The following is a 16849-nucleotide window of genomic DNA, read 5'->3' as shown; positions in this document are numbered from 1 at the left end:
TGCATGGCAACATTCTTTGATGGATGGGAATGCTGGAACTGCTGCTAACGTCACATTTTTGCTTAGTACCAGTGCCATTTGTTGCAACTTGTGTGATACCATAGTTTGTGTTTGATGTTAGCGATAAAGTAATGGAGAAATACATGGTGAGTTTTCTATTTTCTATGGGAAATTGAAAATATATATTACATTTAATGGTTTATATTAAGTAATGGATAAAACAACGATGAGTGCTCTATTTCATAATCCGAAATATAAAATATTATTTATTTACAATTGATTCAGTTTAAGTAATGGTTGATTGAGATAATCTCCCATTTCGTTTAATAAATAATTTCAAGGTATTCCATGTCATTGTGTATTTCATGATAAAGGAATAATTCCACATAGATTAACAAACTCCAAAAATGATATAACATTCTGACTAAATCAATTTATTTAATAAAATATTGATATCATTGTTAAGAAGACGAATTGCAGATAATACCATGAAGATGTGACTGAATTTTCCCTTCGTACTTCTTTTTTATTTTCGGGATTGATGGGTCTACAAACATTTATAATTAAGTCCGAAAAAATAATCATAGTGCTTTATCTCGTTTCTCCGTTAATGATCATAATATCTCATTACTGAAATTGATTATATTTGGAGGGGATGAATTTTCCCTTTATTGAACACAGACACCAAACCAAATCGTGATCGATTGCGCCTGAAATTGATGGCGGCATCAGGGGTTATCACTAAAATTTCCCCAAAATAATATGAATCAACATACTTAGGCTTTTCAAATTTTGAATCCGTTTGTCAAATATTTCAATATCAATATCAATTTATTTTATTTTCATGTAATTGCTTAAACATAAAAATTGTTGTCAGACGCTTCATACAAAACATAGTGAACAAAAAAGTATATCGCATTGGGGACACAAATAAGTATAAACATAAATAAATATCTGAACCTCGGATAACTTATCAGTTTAAAGGGAGAACGAACTGATCCAAGCTTGCGTGATCTCTCATTGACTGTGTGTTATAAATAGCTTGTCGTAAAGTATACAGTACCTGTTGAGATAAATTCATTTTCAGTATAAGTAATACAGAAAATAAAATAGCCTAAAATTTTTATTTGCGTGGTGAAAATATATATAACTAAATTATTTTTTAGAGGAAAATTACATGTTTAGCTACTTGATAACGTAATTATTGCGATGTGAATGTATTGAGTAGTGTATTAGTGTGTTATTATTCACATGGGCCTATATCCATTGCTAAGAATGTTGCATTATGGGTAACGAACCTGGTCAGATATGAGAAGTTGAGGACTTGAGATTTTTGGTTCCTTTATCATATACCCTGTTCGCCTGCTTAAGCACCCACAGCATGACACTGAACACACAATAGTATTTGTATGACTATAACCGTTTTTTAGTTATACTAGTAGGCCAAATAATGCATGTTTTCTGGCTCACTTTAGATTACATTATCCACGACCATCAGTATAGAATAATAATAATTGTCATTTATATAGCGCTTTATCAATCTACGACTGCTCAAAGCGCTTCACAATTATTATTACCCGGTCACTGGATTCATAGCATTTCAAGCAGCCTGTTAGGCGCACACTTGCTAAACCAACCACAATGACGGTTGTTTCTTACCGGTACCCAATTAGCACCTGGGGGAGAGTGGCAAAGTGTGGATTGACGACTTGCCAAAGGACGATGGGCCATGGTGGGATTCGAACACACGACCCTCTGATTACAAGGTGAGAGTCAGAACCGCTACACCACGGCGCTTCCGATATTTTCCATTTCAGACTTGAAACAATTTAATGGTAACCACATTACCATTTTGATATCATTTCGGGTTTTTGACCTGTTACTTGATGAATCTCCTTTATATACTTTCAGATCATTGATACTTTTGCCAAAGGCCCCCAAGGAATCACGCTCTTGGTGAAACATCGGGCAAATGGAAAGACATATATTCTGAAAAAGATCGAATGTAACGATAACCCGGAAGCTAATCGCGCCCTCCGAGAGGTCATGCGATTCACCAAACTCCGTCACAGACACATCGCCGTTCCCCGAGATGCCTTTGTTCACTGGGACTCCACTGAAGCAGCAGTATACCTGTGCATCGCAACCGACTACTTTGTCACCGGTGACCTTGATAGCTTCATCAAGGAGAAGTCAAGGAATGGTCAATCTATGTGCGAATCGGACATGCAACGCTGGATGGGCCAACTGCTCCATGCCATAATCTATCTGCATGATAGCGGAATAGCCCACACCAATCTGAAGCCCAGCAACGTGTACCTGACTCCTCAGATGGACCTGCGGATTGGCGATATCGGAATTAGGACTGTCATAGAGGACTTACATCGGTTCCGTTCCAGGACCAGATCGGTCGTCTGGTCCCTCTACTGGTCTCCACCAGAGGTCTTCGAGGGTCCTCACGGATCAAAAACAGATGTCTGGTCATTTGGCTGCATGCTGTTCGAGATGGCGGCAATGATGCACCAGAGTGTCCTCAAGTCTCGGGAAGCCCTTCTACAGCTACGCGTGGGAGACAGGGTTGAATTCTTGGATTCCCTGAAACAGATCGGCCAGGGGTATGAGAAGTCCTGCCACATCTGTGATTGCTTAGTCCAGATGTTTTCAGTTGATCACGAATCAAGACCATCGGCAAGAGATGTTCTAAAGATGCACTACCCTCGGCTCTGCATAAACATGGTCACCAATAAAGGCACGGAAACCCCAAAGAGATAGAGGAATTAAAAATTATGTCTCATCAACAAATTATAATACGCATGTAGAAGTCTGATACCAAAACAGTTGTCTAGCAATACTATTTTGTTAGAAGAGAGATTTAAATTAACTGCCTTACCTTTTTTAATAAAAAGTGCAAAGATTTGTATTGAATAAAAAAAATACAATCTATTTATAATTCTGGTTAACCAGAACAAACATTCTCTTCGCAGCTTTGAGAGATTTTAATGAGCATTTTGCGTGAACGAGCTACTGAAAGAAGTCATAGGACTACTATATAAAAAAAGACTGTCAAGTAATTACTCATTTTCAATTGGATGATAAGTACAATGACCTTGATATTATACAGAATGCAAGTGACGATTTTGTTTTTAGTCTGCAACACACTGGAATAAAATCATTTATCACTTTACAAAACCAGGACCATCGATTAAGATGGATGTCCCTACAGGTTTCGACTTAGGTGCGATATTGCTATACTGCATTAACAAGATTATGCCAAATTCTGTGTTTCACTAAGTTCATGTTGATAACATATTTGAAATATTATTACTGAAACTTTAGATAATTATGGATTCTTTAAACTGACAAAATGATTTTTGTCATTGATAGTTACTTTTTCCATTGTAATGTATATGTATCCGAAACACTTAGAGTTGATAAAAATGTATCTGCAGAAGTTACAAATTCGCAATTTGCGCCATTTCTAATTCTAAACGTTTCCAATGCGTTTCCCACAACTTAAGGAATTTTAGTGATTATTTTTTCTTTAAACGTATGGATCACCAACAAAAGTTTTTGGGCCTAACTACAAATTGTGATTAATTTTTCTGGATGGGTTATCAAATGTTATCAAAGCATGGATTGCCGCTATACTTTGCGAAAGCCTATTATAGGCTAGAATAGCCCAGGCCTATAACGGTATTCCACTTTTTAATAACATTTGATAACCCATGATTTGAGCTCAATGCTGTTCCTTTATTACGGGAAACATCTATTCCAATGCGATGAGCACTTCAGGTGCGCGTTTCATGAAAGTATCCAACTCAGAGGTCCAACTCCAGTTCGATGCCATCTGTACGGAAAGTCAAGCTGGACAATAATCGCCAGTGAACAGATTCAATGCGTCTGCATTTTGTCCAACTAGCGTGTTGTCTTCGAAGTTCCACGGCTTTCCATAGAGATAGCGACGAGTTCGAATTATGAGTCTTTCATGAAACTCACCCCAGGACTCTTAATGGAAATAGTTTAAACTTCGTTGGCTCTTGGAAAACATAAACCCATGTTGCAAATTTGCACTCGTTAATACCTTGGTCACATTTGCTCTACTGCGGCCGTACGGCGAGTAGAAAACAGCCGTTTTAATCATTTTTATTCAAACCACCTATATATAGCTGGTACAATAATGTCAAAACGGCTGTTTCCGACTCGCCGTACGGCCACCGTAGAACAAATGTGACCAAGGTATGAGGGATGCCACTTTATCGTCACCATGATTAATGTTTGTTCATGAACAATCGGTCTGCTGCCAGCTATGGTAAAATACTTGTAGGTGCCACACTTCATGGTTGTTAAAATAAACCAAAACCCAAGAAGAGAAGCAATCTTATTGGGAATAGTAAAATGAGAGGAACAATTTAAAAAAAGTTTCATTAAAATCGGTTATGAAATAAGCAAGTTAGGGACGTTTAAAAAGTATTGTTGTACTTTCTATGGGGATCCTCAAATTGGCAAACGTGCTTTAAAATGGCCGATTTTGTGGACAACTCTCCATTTGTTTTCGTACACAAATTTTCAGATTTTCCCCTTTATTTTACATATTTCATATTATCTCCTCCTGACCTTGACATATGTGGTGTGAATTATATCTTCCCATGACATATGTTGTGCTCAGAAGGAGGCAAGATGCAATTTGAAAGATAATGAGGCAAATCTGAAAATGAAACAAATCATGGAGAGATGTCAACAAAATCAGCCATTTTGAAGCACGTTTGCCATAAAGAGTTTTCAAACTTCCATATCTTGCTTATTTCATAAAGATTTTGATGAAACTTGTTTAAATTGTTCCTCTCATTTTACTCTTTCCAATAAGATTGCTTCTCTTCTTGGGTTTTGGTTTATTTTAACAACCATGAAGTGCGGCACCTACAAGTATATTGGGTTTTGGTTTCCTTTAATATTTTCCCCTAGACGTGGGTGTAGTAAACAAAAGTTCATATGGGGGACAAATATGTTGACCACCAGTGAACAGAAAATATATGAGATTTCACATCTGACCATCAAAGGGTAGGTTGACCTCCTCATTTTGGAAATAAATCAACATCTATGAAAAAATCTGAAACAATAAAATAGCCCTGACTCTTCTGTCAGTCAAATAGTTCTTATGCTAAGTGATATTTCTTCCCCACTTGGGCAAAGAAAGTTCAGTGATTTCCCTTCCTAGAATAAGTGTCAGATTGTGACTAGTACGCATACACTTAGTAAATCAGATATATCAAATTAAAAATCATTGGAGAGGTCGGGTCGAATAAATATTTTTGCTTTCTTGTTGTAATTGGGCGTGTGCAACCTTTAGGGGGTATATAGTGCAATTGTATTCTGATAGAAAGATGGGGTGTAAGAGTATTTGATGATGACGTAATTTTTTCAAAATTAAATAGGGGTATCATATAGTTATATGACGACACAATCCTCCTCTAATACCTTTATTGTAAAGCATTGTGTAAACGTTGATGGAAACTTAATTTTCTGTAAATAGTCATGTGACTGTATGTCAGTGAGATTTAGCAATAAATGAAATACGATTAATTCCAGATCAATTAGATCAACTTTCAATTTCATTTATTTATTCAGTCTCTTTCATTAATTTATCACTTTTTATGCTTATGATTTTATTATTATTATTGTCATCATTCTTAGTATTATCGCTATTGTTATCATCAACATTACTATTATTATCATTATTATTAGGGGCGGGGTTCACTTGAAACTCAAGAGGGTCGTCTCATGCAATACCATCATTTCCTTATCCTATGTAGATGCTACTGACTCCCTGATTTTATAATTCCAGGGGATAAAATCTAAAATGAAAGGCACTTCATAAGTGGGCGATTTAGAGTCAGAATGCAAGGAAGGTGATGTGATGGGAAACGAAACCCACAATTGAAGATTTTTCATTTTTTGTTATCAATATACTGTGTTTAACCTCCATTAATAATTGCAGATCTTTGATCTCTTCTTGCTTTCAATCATTATTGCGCCGTGACATACAGTCACATCAACATTAACATGGAGATCTGTGAGATGACATGGTTTGAGTCGTGGTTTGAAATACCCATGCATGTTTGTTTGTTTGTTTGTTATGTGTTTGCTTGTGCAGAGGTGTGTTTGATTCCATATTAATGTTGATGTTAAGGTGCATGAAAACAAAGAAACCGCTGAGAAGCTCACTCATCACCACGGAAAAAACGAACAGTGACTTTCAATATTGTGTCATTTTGCAACTTTTGAATTTTGACCTTGCCCTTATTTCAAGGCACTGCACCTCCATGTGAACCATAATCATATCATGTAGCGTATCATTTTAAAGAAAATTGAATTATCTTTTGAATGATATCAAAGATGCATTGTGTAAAAATGGGAGTTGGGAGAAATTAATGGCCAAACTCAGACTTCCGAACTTTTTTTGAGGAGTTTATATATTTACATATATATATATGCATATGCATATGAAAAAGAGGGGGTCCACTTAAAAACAGGTATAAGGTATTTATGATTTTCTGCTACCAAAACAAATGCGCATATGTTTGCTGCGGGAAAAAAATCATCCCTAAAGAGGCCTCGAACAGTGCTTACTAAACTGAGCCATATACTAAAACGGGAAAAACCCGAAAGTTATATCCACACGCAAACAAACAAAAACACACCTACTAGCAGTAATAAACTCGGCCAGAAATGAACTGAAAATATAAGATTAATATGCAGCTACAATTTTATTACAAGGCAAACTACACTGCACATTTATGATATTAGAAATATTTGGACTCTACACATACTCTAAAAAAGATTTATCCAATATTGGGTAAAATGGGAACATGCATGCTGGTTGGGTAAAAAAATGTAAATTTTATGCAACGTTGCGTTGAAATAGCGCATTATGGGGTTAAAAATACACAGCAAACATGCATGATCCCTTTCTACCCAATATAAGGTAAAATTTTACTCAGTGTTTTTAGAGTGCAGGGTTTCCCTGCAAAATGGAGGTCATGGTACCGAGAAATTTGAAAAGCAAAAAAAAAAAAAAAAAAGAATGCAGGTAATTTCTCAATTTTGCCACACCTACCAAAATTCCAGGGGGTGCTGCCGATGGAGAATAACACACGCGACACCCCCTCCCCCTGGAAAATCTTTGGGGTTCTTCAGCACCCTCAGCACCCCCGCCTCCCAGTGCCATGACTGTACACATTTGCCCAATAGACGAACTTCCAACTTTGGTCTCTCTTCGTTTAAATATCTACTGCTTCATACAGCCACATCTATGAAACAACTCCAAACCGACCGATATGATATGTCATTGGAAATAATGTAATTGCTTTGATCATTCTGGATTCGACTTTACCGGTGTGACTGTGTGGCACAATATAATAGATTTATCAAACAAGTTGATACTTTCCGCAAAATGGAAGCGTCTCGACAATACCTCAGGATCCGGCCAGCAGACTAGTCTAAACATGCTAAATGTCTTATAAGGGCACATATTTTCACATACTGTAACTATACAGTAACGTATCAGATAGCTCAGCCCTGGTGCAAATCAGCATCTTCCCCTCTATGGGAAGAAATAGGAGAAAATAAACATCGATTATTGTAAAGATGGTATCTCAAGCTCCGAGTGAAACTAATGTCGACATTCGATCGGACCACGGACGCGCCAACCAAACCTTCTCCAAGGGACAGTACTTTGACAATGGTCGCGATGGTCCCGAACAGAGCCTCGATATCGGAGAGAGGAGACCGCTATTGGACGATACGAAAGAACAAGTTCAAGGACAACTTGAAGGTGAGTGCGATTAGTTTATCACAGGTAAACATTTATTTTTAAATCCGACATCTTGAGACTTGTTAACATGGTTAATGTTTTATGACAGAGTGAAATGAACATCTTCAGCATTTTTCATCTTTTTTTTCCCGTTAAGGACAATTATCTTTGCCGGGTATGGTTCTACTTATTATGGTATTGCTTAGTTTTCTAAGAAGTACATTATTTTGGTTGTCATTGTATCATATTCAAAGGAAAATACAAAAAAGGTCTGTTGTGAAGAGTAAAAGTCTAAATTAATAGGCCCTATTTCATTAAAAATGCTTGCCTATATCCTCGTGCAATTTCTCGCACAGTTCATGGTTATGGACTTTGTATCCTTTTTCCAGGCAGATGCTACTTTCCAAAGCGTTATGAAGTTCTCTTCCTTGCTTTCTTGGGCGCTGGCATGACGTATGCAATGCGCGTCAATGTCAGTGTTACCATTGCAGTGATGACGAACGCCACCTTTACAACGCAAGCAGAGGGGCAGAATCAAACAGTAGAAACATGCTGGTCCCCAAACAGTACAAATGGAGATCAATATAGCCAGGTATGTTAACATAGTTTTGATAATTGATTGTGAAATGATCATAGCATGTGGAAAGGAATACTGATATTTAGTAGCTATTATAATAACAATGATAGCGGTATATTTACCCAGGGTAGCCATTTCAGTTCCGAAAACTGTTCTCCCAGCGGGCCCTGCTATTATTACCCCGGCTTTAGCTGGGCTGCCAAGGCGCTCAAGCATTCAAGGAATTAATCCTACCGGATACCCATTCACCTCACCTGGGTCGAGTGCAGCACAGTGTGGATAAATTTCTTGCTGAAGGAAAACACGCCATGGCTAAGATTCGAACCCACGACCCTCTGTTAGAAAGGCAAGAGTCAGAACCGCTAGACCACGACGCGCCCACGACTTGACCGGCGCCGTAAACATAAAGGTCATATTTCTTGTCATGCTGGATTTAAATAAACACATTTTACATTTTAATCAATAGGTTGCATTTTCTAAAAATTTACTTTAAAAAAATTATGTGAAAGACTAAAGTTTTCGGCATTTTATTCTTCGTGTGATTTTGGCTATTAATCCCGACACCAGTAAGGGTTTTTTGGATGTTACCGATGGAACCGATGATATGGAATTGTTATTCGTTTCAAGTTTAAGGAGGGTTAGAAGTGAGGACTAAGAGTGTGCAAGTTTCACCGCTATCAATGTAAAAAAGGCAAACTTTGAACAGTTAGAGTCTGATTGCGGAAGGAAGAACAGTTGAATCAATTTAAAAAAGAACGAAAGAATCCGACACGAAAGCAAAGTCCACTGGGAGGTCAGATCGGTGAACATCCTCTAATGATATACCTAATATGACAGTTTTCTTGTTTCTTTTGGTGTCTTCAGGATGAGGGGCAGTTCTTATGGTCTAGCCATGAACAGGAACTCATCCTAGCTGGATTTAACTACGGGTACACGGTCGCCCAGATACCTGCAGGCTGGCTGACGGATAAGATCGGAGGCACTCGGGTTTTGGGAATATCTATGCTCATTTCGGCCGTCGTTAGTCTGCTCAGCCCAATGGCAGCCGAACTCGGCTCCTCGTACTTTCTTGCTCTCAGGGTCATGTGCGGTATCGGTGAGGTAATTGTGTTCCCCTTCCCCCTTGTACACACCAAAACCGTGGTGTTAAAAGGTATACATAGTGGATCACACGAGTCATTTTATTCCGGTGTTAATTTTAAAGTGTTAGTTCAACACTCATGAGTATTGTTACAACATCTTGAGTTGTCACTCTTGGGAGTTATGTTCAAACTGCACAGTGTAATTCTAAAACTGGTGTCAGTTTAACACCCAAGATTTTACAATGTATGTACATGCAAGGTGGAAGCGTACCAGCTATCGTTATGTATAGAGAGAAAATAAATATTAAGAAGGGGCAGAGAGGGGGTTGCTTATATCATCCATTTTGGTTACTTAAAGCATATTTCAGGAACTTCAGGAAAAAAAATCGAACCTGGTTAGAAAAAAGATAATTCCTTAAGTTTCCACACATTCCACTTCCTTCTACGATAATCAAAGAATTTATACGCATAACGCGAATGCTCAATGTCTTAATTTTGCAGAATCATTAGCTTCACCATATTCAGTTTGAAACACAATTATAAAATCTATCAAAAGGAAGATATCAATTTATAGCTTGTTCTCTTTCATCTATATAGGCTGGTACTAACCCAGCGCTAGGCTCCATGGTTGCACGTTGGTTTCCTCCACAAGACTTCTCGGCAGCCTTTGCAATTGCAATATCGAGTAAGTATAACTATTAATACCTAGTTCCCACTGTAACAATTTTCGCCACGATTGAAACGGTAGTCTTAATCGTAGAGTTATCGCAGTGATCGTATCAGATCAATCTTGGTAATAAATTTTGTGATCAGTTTAATACGAAAGGCCAATAGTGGCGTTCGTAAAGGATCGCACGACATGTTCGCAGAGACATGAATGAATTCTTTGGGGACTTTAAATGAAAATGATAAACACACACATTCACGCACCTTACACACCCTTAAAAGGAAATACACACCCTCACCATTACCAAGACCAACGCACAAACTTGAATGAAAAATGAAATGACACACCCACGCACGCTACACGCCCTTAAATGAAAATACACACCCTCATCATTACCAAGACCAACTCACAAACTTGAATGAAAAATGAAATGACACACCCACGCACCCTACACATCGTTAAAAGAAAACACTCATCCGCACCAACACCAAGACCAACGCACCAACAAGACACAAAGACGACCATGGAGTCATCCTTCCAAGAGGACTTTTTCACAGGACTCATTCCGAATTAAGATCTATGCTAAACCAGGGTTACGTACACCAAAACCGAATTCTCCCGAAAAAATTCGGACCGATTCTAGTCGATTTCGGCCTAATTCCGATGGTTTCGGTGGAATCGAATGTTCCCAAATCCTTCCTGAATTTTTCTCGCATTCGCGGAGGGAGAACAGATTACTCACGAAGCCACCCAAATACGTGTTCGGATGGATTCGCAGCTGATTCGGTTCCGGTGTAACCCGGCCTACCCGTGTCAACACGAACACTGAGAGTAACTGTTTTAAGAATTCACTTTTTATCGACCCTTGTTGTAGAGACGGCTTCAACGGTTCTAGTTCCCAATGATCTAAGACCATTCGAAGTCGTGCTTTTGTGAAAAATTTTATCGGCATAATAGGATATTTTATCCTTTACGGTGTAGGACTTAATGCAAATCTTTTAAAGAGCTGGACCTGCCATAACTTGAGGATTTGACTCTATCTCAAGAAAACAATGCCCATTTTCTTACTCTAGGTTCTAAGTTTGGGCCTTTTATAGGAACTGTTTTATCTGGTCTTGTGTCCAGTTCAGATGTGCTAGGTGGATGGCCGTTGGCGTATTATTTCTTTGGTAAGGACGTATTTAATTCCATCTTCAACATTAAATAACTATATTAATTTGAAGAATCGCTTTCTATAAAAAAAAACATCTGAAGAAAGGAAGCCATAACTTTTTTTGATAATGTTTATATATTGATATGAAAAAATCGAGAATTAGCCATTAAATAATTGTAAGCACACTGTAAAAAGTAAAAATTAAAAAAAAAAAAAAGTATTACTTGTTATTACTGGCAGCTGGGACTCACACAAAAGTATGAACTGTTAAATTACGATAGGCTGTAAAAATTCAAAAATTATGGATGACTGTAAAAAAAAACCACACACACACACAAACACACCCTCACACAGACCATTTTATCATTCATTTAACTTGAAAATTGCCGTTAATTTACAAATACGAACACTATTTATACGATAGATGCACTGCAATCAACGCAAAAACACGATAGTTCGTTGGTATTTTTAGAGAAATTATTATATTTTTACTTTGTATTACATTTAACCTTTAATTATACGTTACATATCACTGCATAAATACTTTTGGTTTGTTAAATCATTGTGTCGTCTGTTTTTAAAATGTGAACATCCTGTGAATTTACGATGTTTCTTTGTAAAATTATTAGTATTTTTAACAGTGAAGTCGACACTTTGTTACAACAAAATGACAAATGCCATTTTTATGTTGTTACAAGTATATTCATAACCATATTTTAGATTTCTTTGCGCTCTGTAAAACTAAACAGCCATTGATTTATCTTGATCTTCTCATTTGACATTTTCATCTAAATATTTTTCTCAGAAATCTGAGCGCCAGTTTTGAAATGTTTTTTTTTTCATAAGGTGGATTTACGCTTTTGCTAGTTTTGGTATGGATTGTCCGTATTTACGAGACGCCAGGTCGTCATCCCAGGATATCAGCTAAAGAAAAGCAATATCTTTCATCAACCGTTATCTCTAAGGAGGTAAAAAAATATAGGAATCATGTCCATCTAACATGTCTAAGCTATTTATGAAATAAGAACTCGTAGATAGCATAAGAAACCACTTTAGAATCGTGAGTGAATTCAACTCTTAATTCGCAGCAATAAGAAGATACAATGTTATTTTGGAAAGCGGGACAATGGTTAAGGAACACCCTTAATTTCCATTTCTTTATCCTCTTTTATCTTTCACCACTCTTTCTTTCGTTGATATACTTTCTTCCATAATTATAGGCAAATTACACAAATGTCTGTCGAATTTCTGTGAATGAAATTTCAAATCAGCTCATCTCCAAATTTGAAAGCAAGTTACTGCATTGTCGGAACCAGGAGCAAAAGTGCTTGGGTGCGAGGGGAGGGGGGGGGGGGGCAGGGAGGAGGTAACAGTATAGTGACCTAAAATACCTCATTCTGTGTTTAGTTGCGTATCTGGGGCCCGTTTCATAAATGACTTGCAACTGTTGTAACTTTGCCATTATGGCAACTACCATGGAAACCTTGATTCTGATTGGCTGCTGAGCCCTGTTGCCATGGTATTTGCCATTATGGTAAAGTTACAACAGTTGCAAGTCCTTTATGAAACGGGCCCCTAGATGTTGGATGACAATCGTCATTTTATATCCATGAATATATTATCGATTGCAGAAACAAAATCCACACAAATGTCAACATTGTTGATTAATCCAATGTTGTTGGCTTTACATAATGATATATATATATATGTATATATATTTCTAAGGGTGTTTATAGAGTTCATAGTTTTATATGCATTAAACTGTTGTCTCCGGTACACCATGCTTCATTTAGACAGAAAAGATCTCTATTCCAGTCATTGCCATGTTAACGTCTATTCCTGTTTGGGCCATGATCTTTACGTCTTTCGGCGCGTCTTGGACCAATCAGGTGCTATTCACGAATCAACCTATCTACCTCAAGCATGTCCAAGGAATGGATATTGAACTGGTAAGTTAACAGTCGTTGGCCAATGTTGGTTACAGCATGGAGGGCCTACTAAGGAATTTTCGATTTTCAAGTGACGTAAGTGCGTCATCCTGTATAAAGTACACAAAATCGGTGAACAGAGCATGCGCAGGCTCATAATTTATTGTCTGTCCTCTTTCTTTCCAAAAACGTGATGGGGGGGGGGGGCTCACGTCGTTGTCACAAACACTTGATATGTCAGGCACCAATAGCCAAGGTTGGGCATGCTCAGTTTCTCTCACTCCTTCATTTCCATCGACGTTGCATACTGCGCTCACACAGCAGTCTATACGTCACGTCCACCAGTGGACGTTAAAATCGAAAAGTCCCTATCGTCAATATTCAAAGTTGTAACGATGATCAATTATTTTGTATTGTTCCATATTTCAGAAGGGGACTCTTAAGCAGGTTCATTAAAAATGAGACGAACGCGATTTAAAAAATAATAATAATTTATTGTTTGGGGTGGTTACCTAAAAGTGTACATAGCTTGCCAAAAGAGGAATTTTTGAAAAGAAAAGTTGTTTGTACCCATTTTGTGAAAAATATAGGTAACATGACAAAAAATACCAAAAATACTGCTTTATAGTCAACGGCGTAGGTTAGAATTTCAGGTTGCGGAATGATTTTGATTATACCTTAAAATACAAAGTGACATCCCGCGGCAAGAAAGCCTCAAACCCAAAGCCTTATAGAGACTGGCAACCCCCAAAGACCGCTGTATATCCATTATGTCTAGCAGGTAGACGGTATTTATTTTGCAGCTTATATTTTCATTCATTACTTCATTTCTTGATGCTACCATGTCATGCTTATGTTGTAACATGGATGATACCTGTCAATGTATTGTAAAATAAAGCCAAAACTAACTATTGTTCTATCATAATTCTCTCCCTTTGCTTAATTTGGACTGCTATGTCAGATTGGTGTCACAGCTGCCATTCCTCACCTCATGGAGTTCTTCTGTTTGGTACTGAGTGGCATGATCAGCAACAGACTCTTAGATAAAGAGATCTTGAGTGTGGTAGCTACAAGGAAATTGGTGACTTTCATTGGTAAGTAGATACGTGCAGTATGACATTGTCGGACTAATTCATCAATGTTTTCCTAAAATTGCAATTAGCTGAGAGAGAAAGTAAAATGTTATCAAAATGCATTTAAATGAAAGTTTTTAAAAGAACCATTCGGACCTCGTATGTGAAACGACCCCTTACAACAGTACAATATGAAATTTGAATGGGTAACCTCACGGAATGTTTAAAGCGGCCACCGTCATGACTTTTGGCGAGGTACTCGTACTCACATGTGATTTCAAAACTGTTACCAAAACATGTCATTCTTCTTTGGTCGGTTTTCGGCAACATCAAACATGCTTTCTGTTTTTTTCAAACAATCTTGAAGTCTTACCAAGGACCCTCCTATGGCATGATGGAGAACTTTAACATTCAAAAGCTCTTGAGACTCGAGAATGAGACGCCATCGCGCCGCCATCTTAGAGGCTGGAGCCATGGCTATGCCTTAGTTGGTGATCTGCAGCTGGCGCATCTCTGACAATTCCTGTAATCCTCTAAGGGAGGGCGATATCAGATTATGACGTCACATGCATAAGGCCTATTAAGATAAGCAGAATTTATCCGATGTACCCATACCTTTCCCATTCTTTTGAATTGTGAATCGATAAAGAACTCTTCGTTCCGTTTATTCTGCAGGGTTGACTTTGTCTTCGATGTTTTACCTCCTACTTGCATTCGTTGGTTGCAACACCGCCCTCTCCGTTCTGTTCATGATAGGCGCAGTTGGCTGCAATGGGATTTGCATGTCCGGTTTCTACGTAAACCTGATGGACATAGCCCCCAGACTCGCAGGAAGTCTGATTGGGCTGGTCAACTCTGCGTCAGCCCTTGCTGGAGGCCTCAGCCCGTATGTCATCGGTGTTCTTACTCCAAATCAGGTGGATAAGCCCTTCCATTTATTTAGCAATGTCATTTAAAAATCATGCCACATTTGAATAAGCCTATGCTATCAAACCTTTGGGATACCATTTCTGAACACATTTAAGATCATATCGTACAGAAATGCTAACACGACTATATTCAGTTGAAGAGATATGTAGTAACATATTATGTAACTTTTTGCGTCAAATAAAAATGAATTTATATTGGTCGGACATTAAATGTTAACAAACGATCTTCTTCACTAGCTTTGAAACCAAAGCAAATGAATCGGCTACATATTTTTTCTAAAATGTTCCCGAAATCCGTTCAATGTTAAATCAAAACCAATTCTTCTTTTTTTCAGTCTGACATTAAAGGTTGGCAAACAGTTTTCTTCATCTGCGTTGGAATCAATTTACTGGCGTGTTTAATTTTCATGGTCTTTGGATCCGGAGACGAGCAGAGTTGGGCCAGGGAAGCCGGAAGGAACAAGCAAGAAAACAAATGACCTTTTCTCGCTATTTGGGATTTCTCAACAAAAATATCGCGAGTTTGGTGAAAATGCAATTAGATTGAAACGACTAGAAATATATATATTTCAAATATTTTTTTATTCATATATCTTAGTCAACATGTTGGGATAAAGGTAAAAATGCTATTTTATGGAGGCATGGAGGCGAGGCATTAAAACAACGTGAATTTGTCCTTGGTCTGTATGCGTGTCTTCTATCATTAAATTTACTGCTTTTAATAAACAAAAGTCGCGAAAATTTCAATTCTTTTTGTATTTATTATTTTCTTCTGCATTCATGTCATTCGTATAATTCTCTCCTTCTTATAACTAACGAAACATGTTGCTTATTCGGGGGCATGAAATCAAGTGGATTATCATTGCAAAGAAAATGGAGTACTACCAGATTTTTATATCATTCACAATTTTCGGGAGAAGGATTAGATTTATATATAAATAAATGAAAACCCATCAATTTAGTTAGTTTTCTTATGGGGCAGAATGAATATATATCTTAAATGAAAAAAATCACATAATATGTGAAATGAAGATTGTTATTAAGTTAATTGATACATTTATAAAGCAGAATGGGGTTATTTCTTAAACAAAAATAATAATTTCATAATTTGGGTCACGGAGAGGAGGATGAAAATGACGAGGATGACGGAGGCAAAGGTAAAGATGAAGGCGATTGATATGATGTGTGTGTGTTAGGGGGGGGGCTGTGTACACAGAGAAAGACAAAGTAAAGTGAGCAAGACAGAGAGAACGATTTGTCTCCGTGTCAGAATAAAAGTTATTGGTAAATTTATTGAAACATTTCCCCTTGAAACTTCAGAAAGAACCCGAGTACGTCATTATTTTCAGATCATTCTTTTGTTGCCCGTGTGAATACATTTGTGATATGAACTCTAATGAATCCATATCATTCTATCTCTTTTTTTATGGACACATCACTGAATTTGAGACTTGTTTTTAATTAATGAAGGCCAGTGCGACTATTAAATGGCTTGCTTACAAAGATTTGATGTTGTGAATATTTGATAAACACTACTACAGTGCGTATAAAAAAACGGGACAGTTTGGAAAAGTCTATTAAAAATTTGTTTCAAATTATTATATCTATATTTTAAGCTCTGAGATCTTAT

General features: G+C 37.4%; 2 protein-coding genes across 2 annotated transcripts; both read left to right on the top strand.

Annotated features, from left to right (window-relative positions):
• The first annotated feature begins 60 nt into the window (after nt 1-60).
• On the top strand, nt 61-5594 carry LOC129277981 (uncharacterized). The gene is made up of 2 exons (XM_054914211.2): nt 61-146; nt 1912-5594. The coding sequence occupies exons 1-2, from the start codon at nt 132-134 to the stop codon at nt 2770-2772; spliced, it is 876 nt and encodes a 291-aa protein (XP_054770186.1). The 5' UTR covers nt 61-131; the 3' UTR covers nt 2773-5594.
• Nucleotides 5595-7217: 1623 nt separating this feature from the next.
• Nucleotides 7218-15964, top strand: LOC129277418 (sialin-like). Its single transcript, XM_064105529.1, has 10 exons — nt 7218-7831; nt 8200-8402; nt 9252-9488; nt 10067-10154; nt 11210-11305; nt 12136-12257; nt 13083-13238; nt 14179-14311; nt 14966-15207; nt 15555-15964. Exons 1-10 carry the CDS (start codon nt 7645-7647, stop codon nt 15696-15698), a joined length of 1608 nt encoding a protein of 535 aa, XP_063961599.1. The 5' UTR covers nt 7218-7644; the 3' UTR covers nt 15699-15964.
• Nucleotides 15965-16849: the final 885 nt, after the last annotated feature.

This window comes from Lytechinus pictus, chromosome 1 (assembly GCF_037042905.1).
Source record: "Lytechinus pictus isolate F3 Inbred chromosome 1, Lp3.0, whole genome shotgun sequence".
NCBI classification, from domain to species: domain Eukaryota; kingdom Metazoa; phylum Echinodermata; class Echinoidea; order Temnopleuroida; family Toxopneustidae; genus Lytechinus; species Lytechinus pictus.
Note: the sequence above shows the minus strand (reverse complement) of the source record. Positions and strands in the feature narration are given on the sequence as shown.

What these genes read in the sequence shown, in the direction of transcription:
- LOC129277418 (XM_064105529.1), top strand. Translation starts at nt 7,645, where the DNA reads ATGGTATCTCAAGCTCCGAGTGAAACTAATGTCGACATTCGATCGGAC. An exon ending in TCATGTGCGGTATCGGTGAG is followed by an intron (nt 9,489 to 10,066) that starts GTAATTGTGTTC and finishes TCATCTATATAG; the next exon opens with GCTGGTACTAACCCAGCGCT. An exon ending in GAAATTGGTGACTTTCATTG is followed by an intron (nt 14,312 to 14,965) that starts GTAAGTAGATAC and finishes TTTATTCTGCAG; the next exon opens with GGTTGACTTTGTCTTCGATG.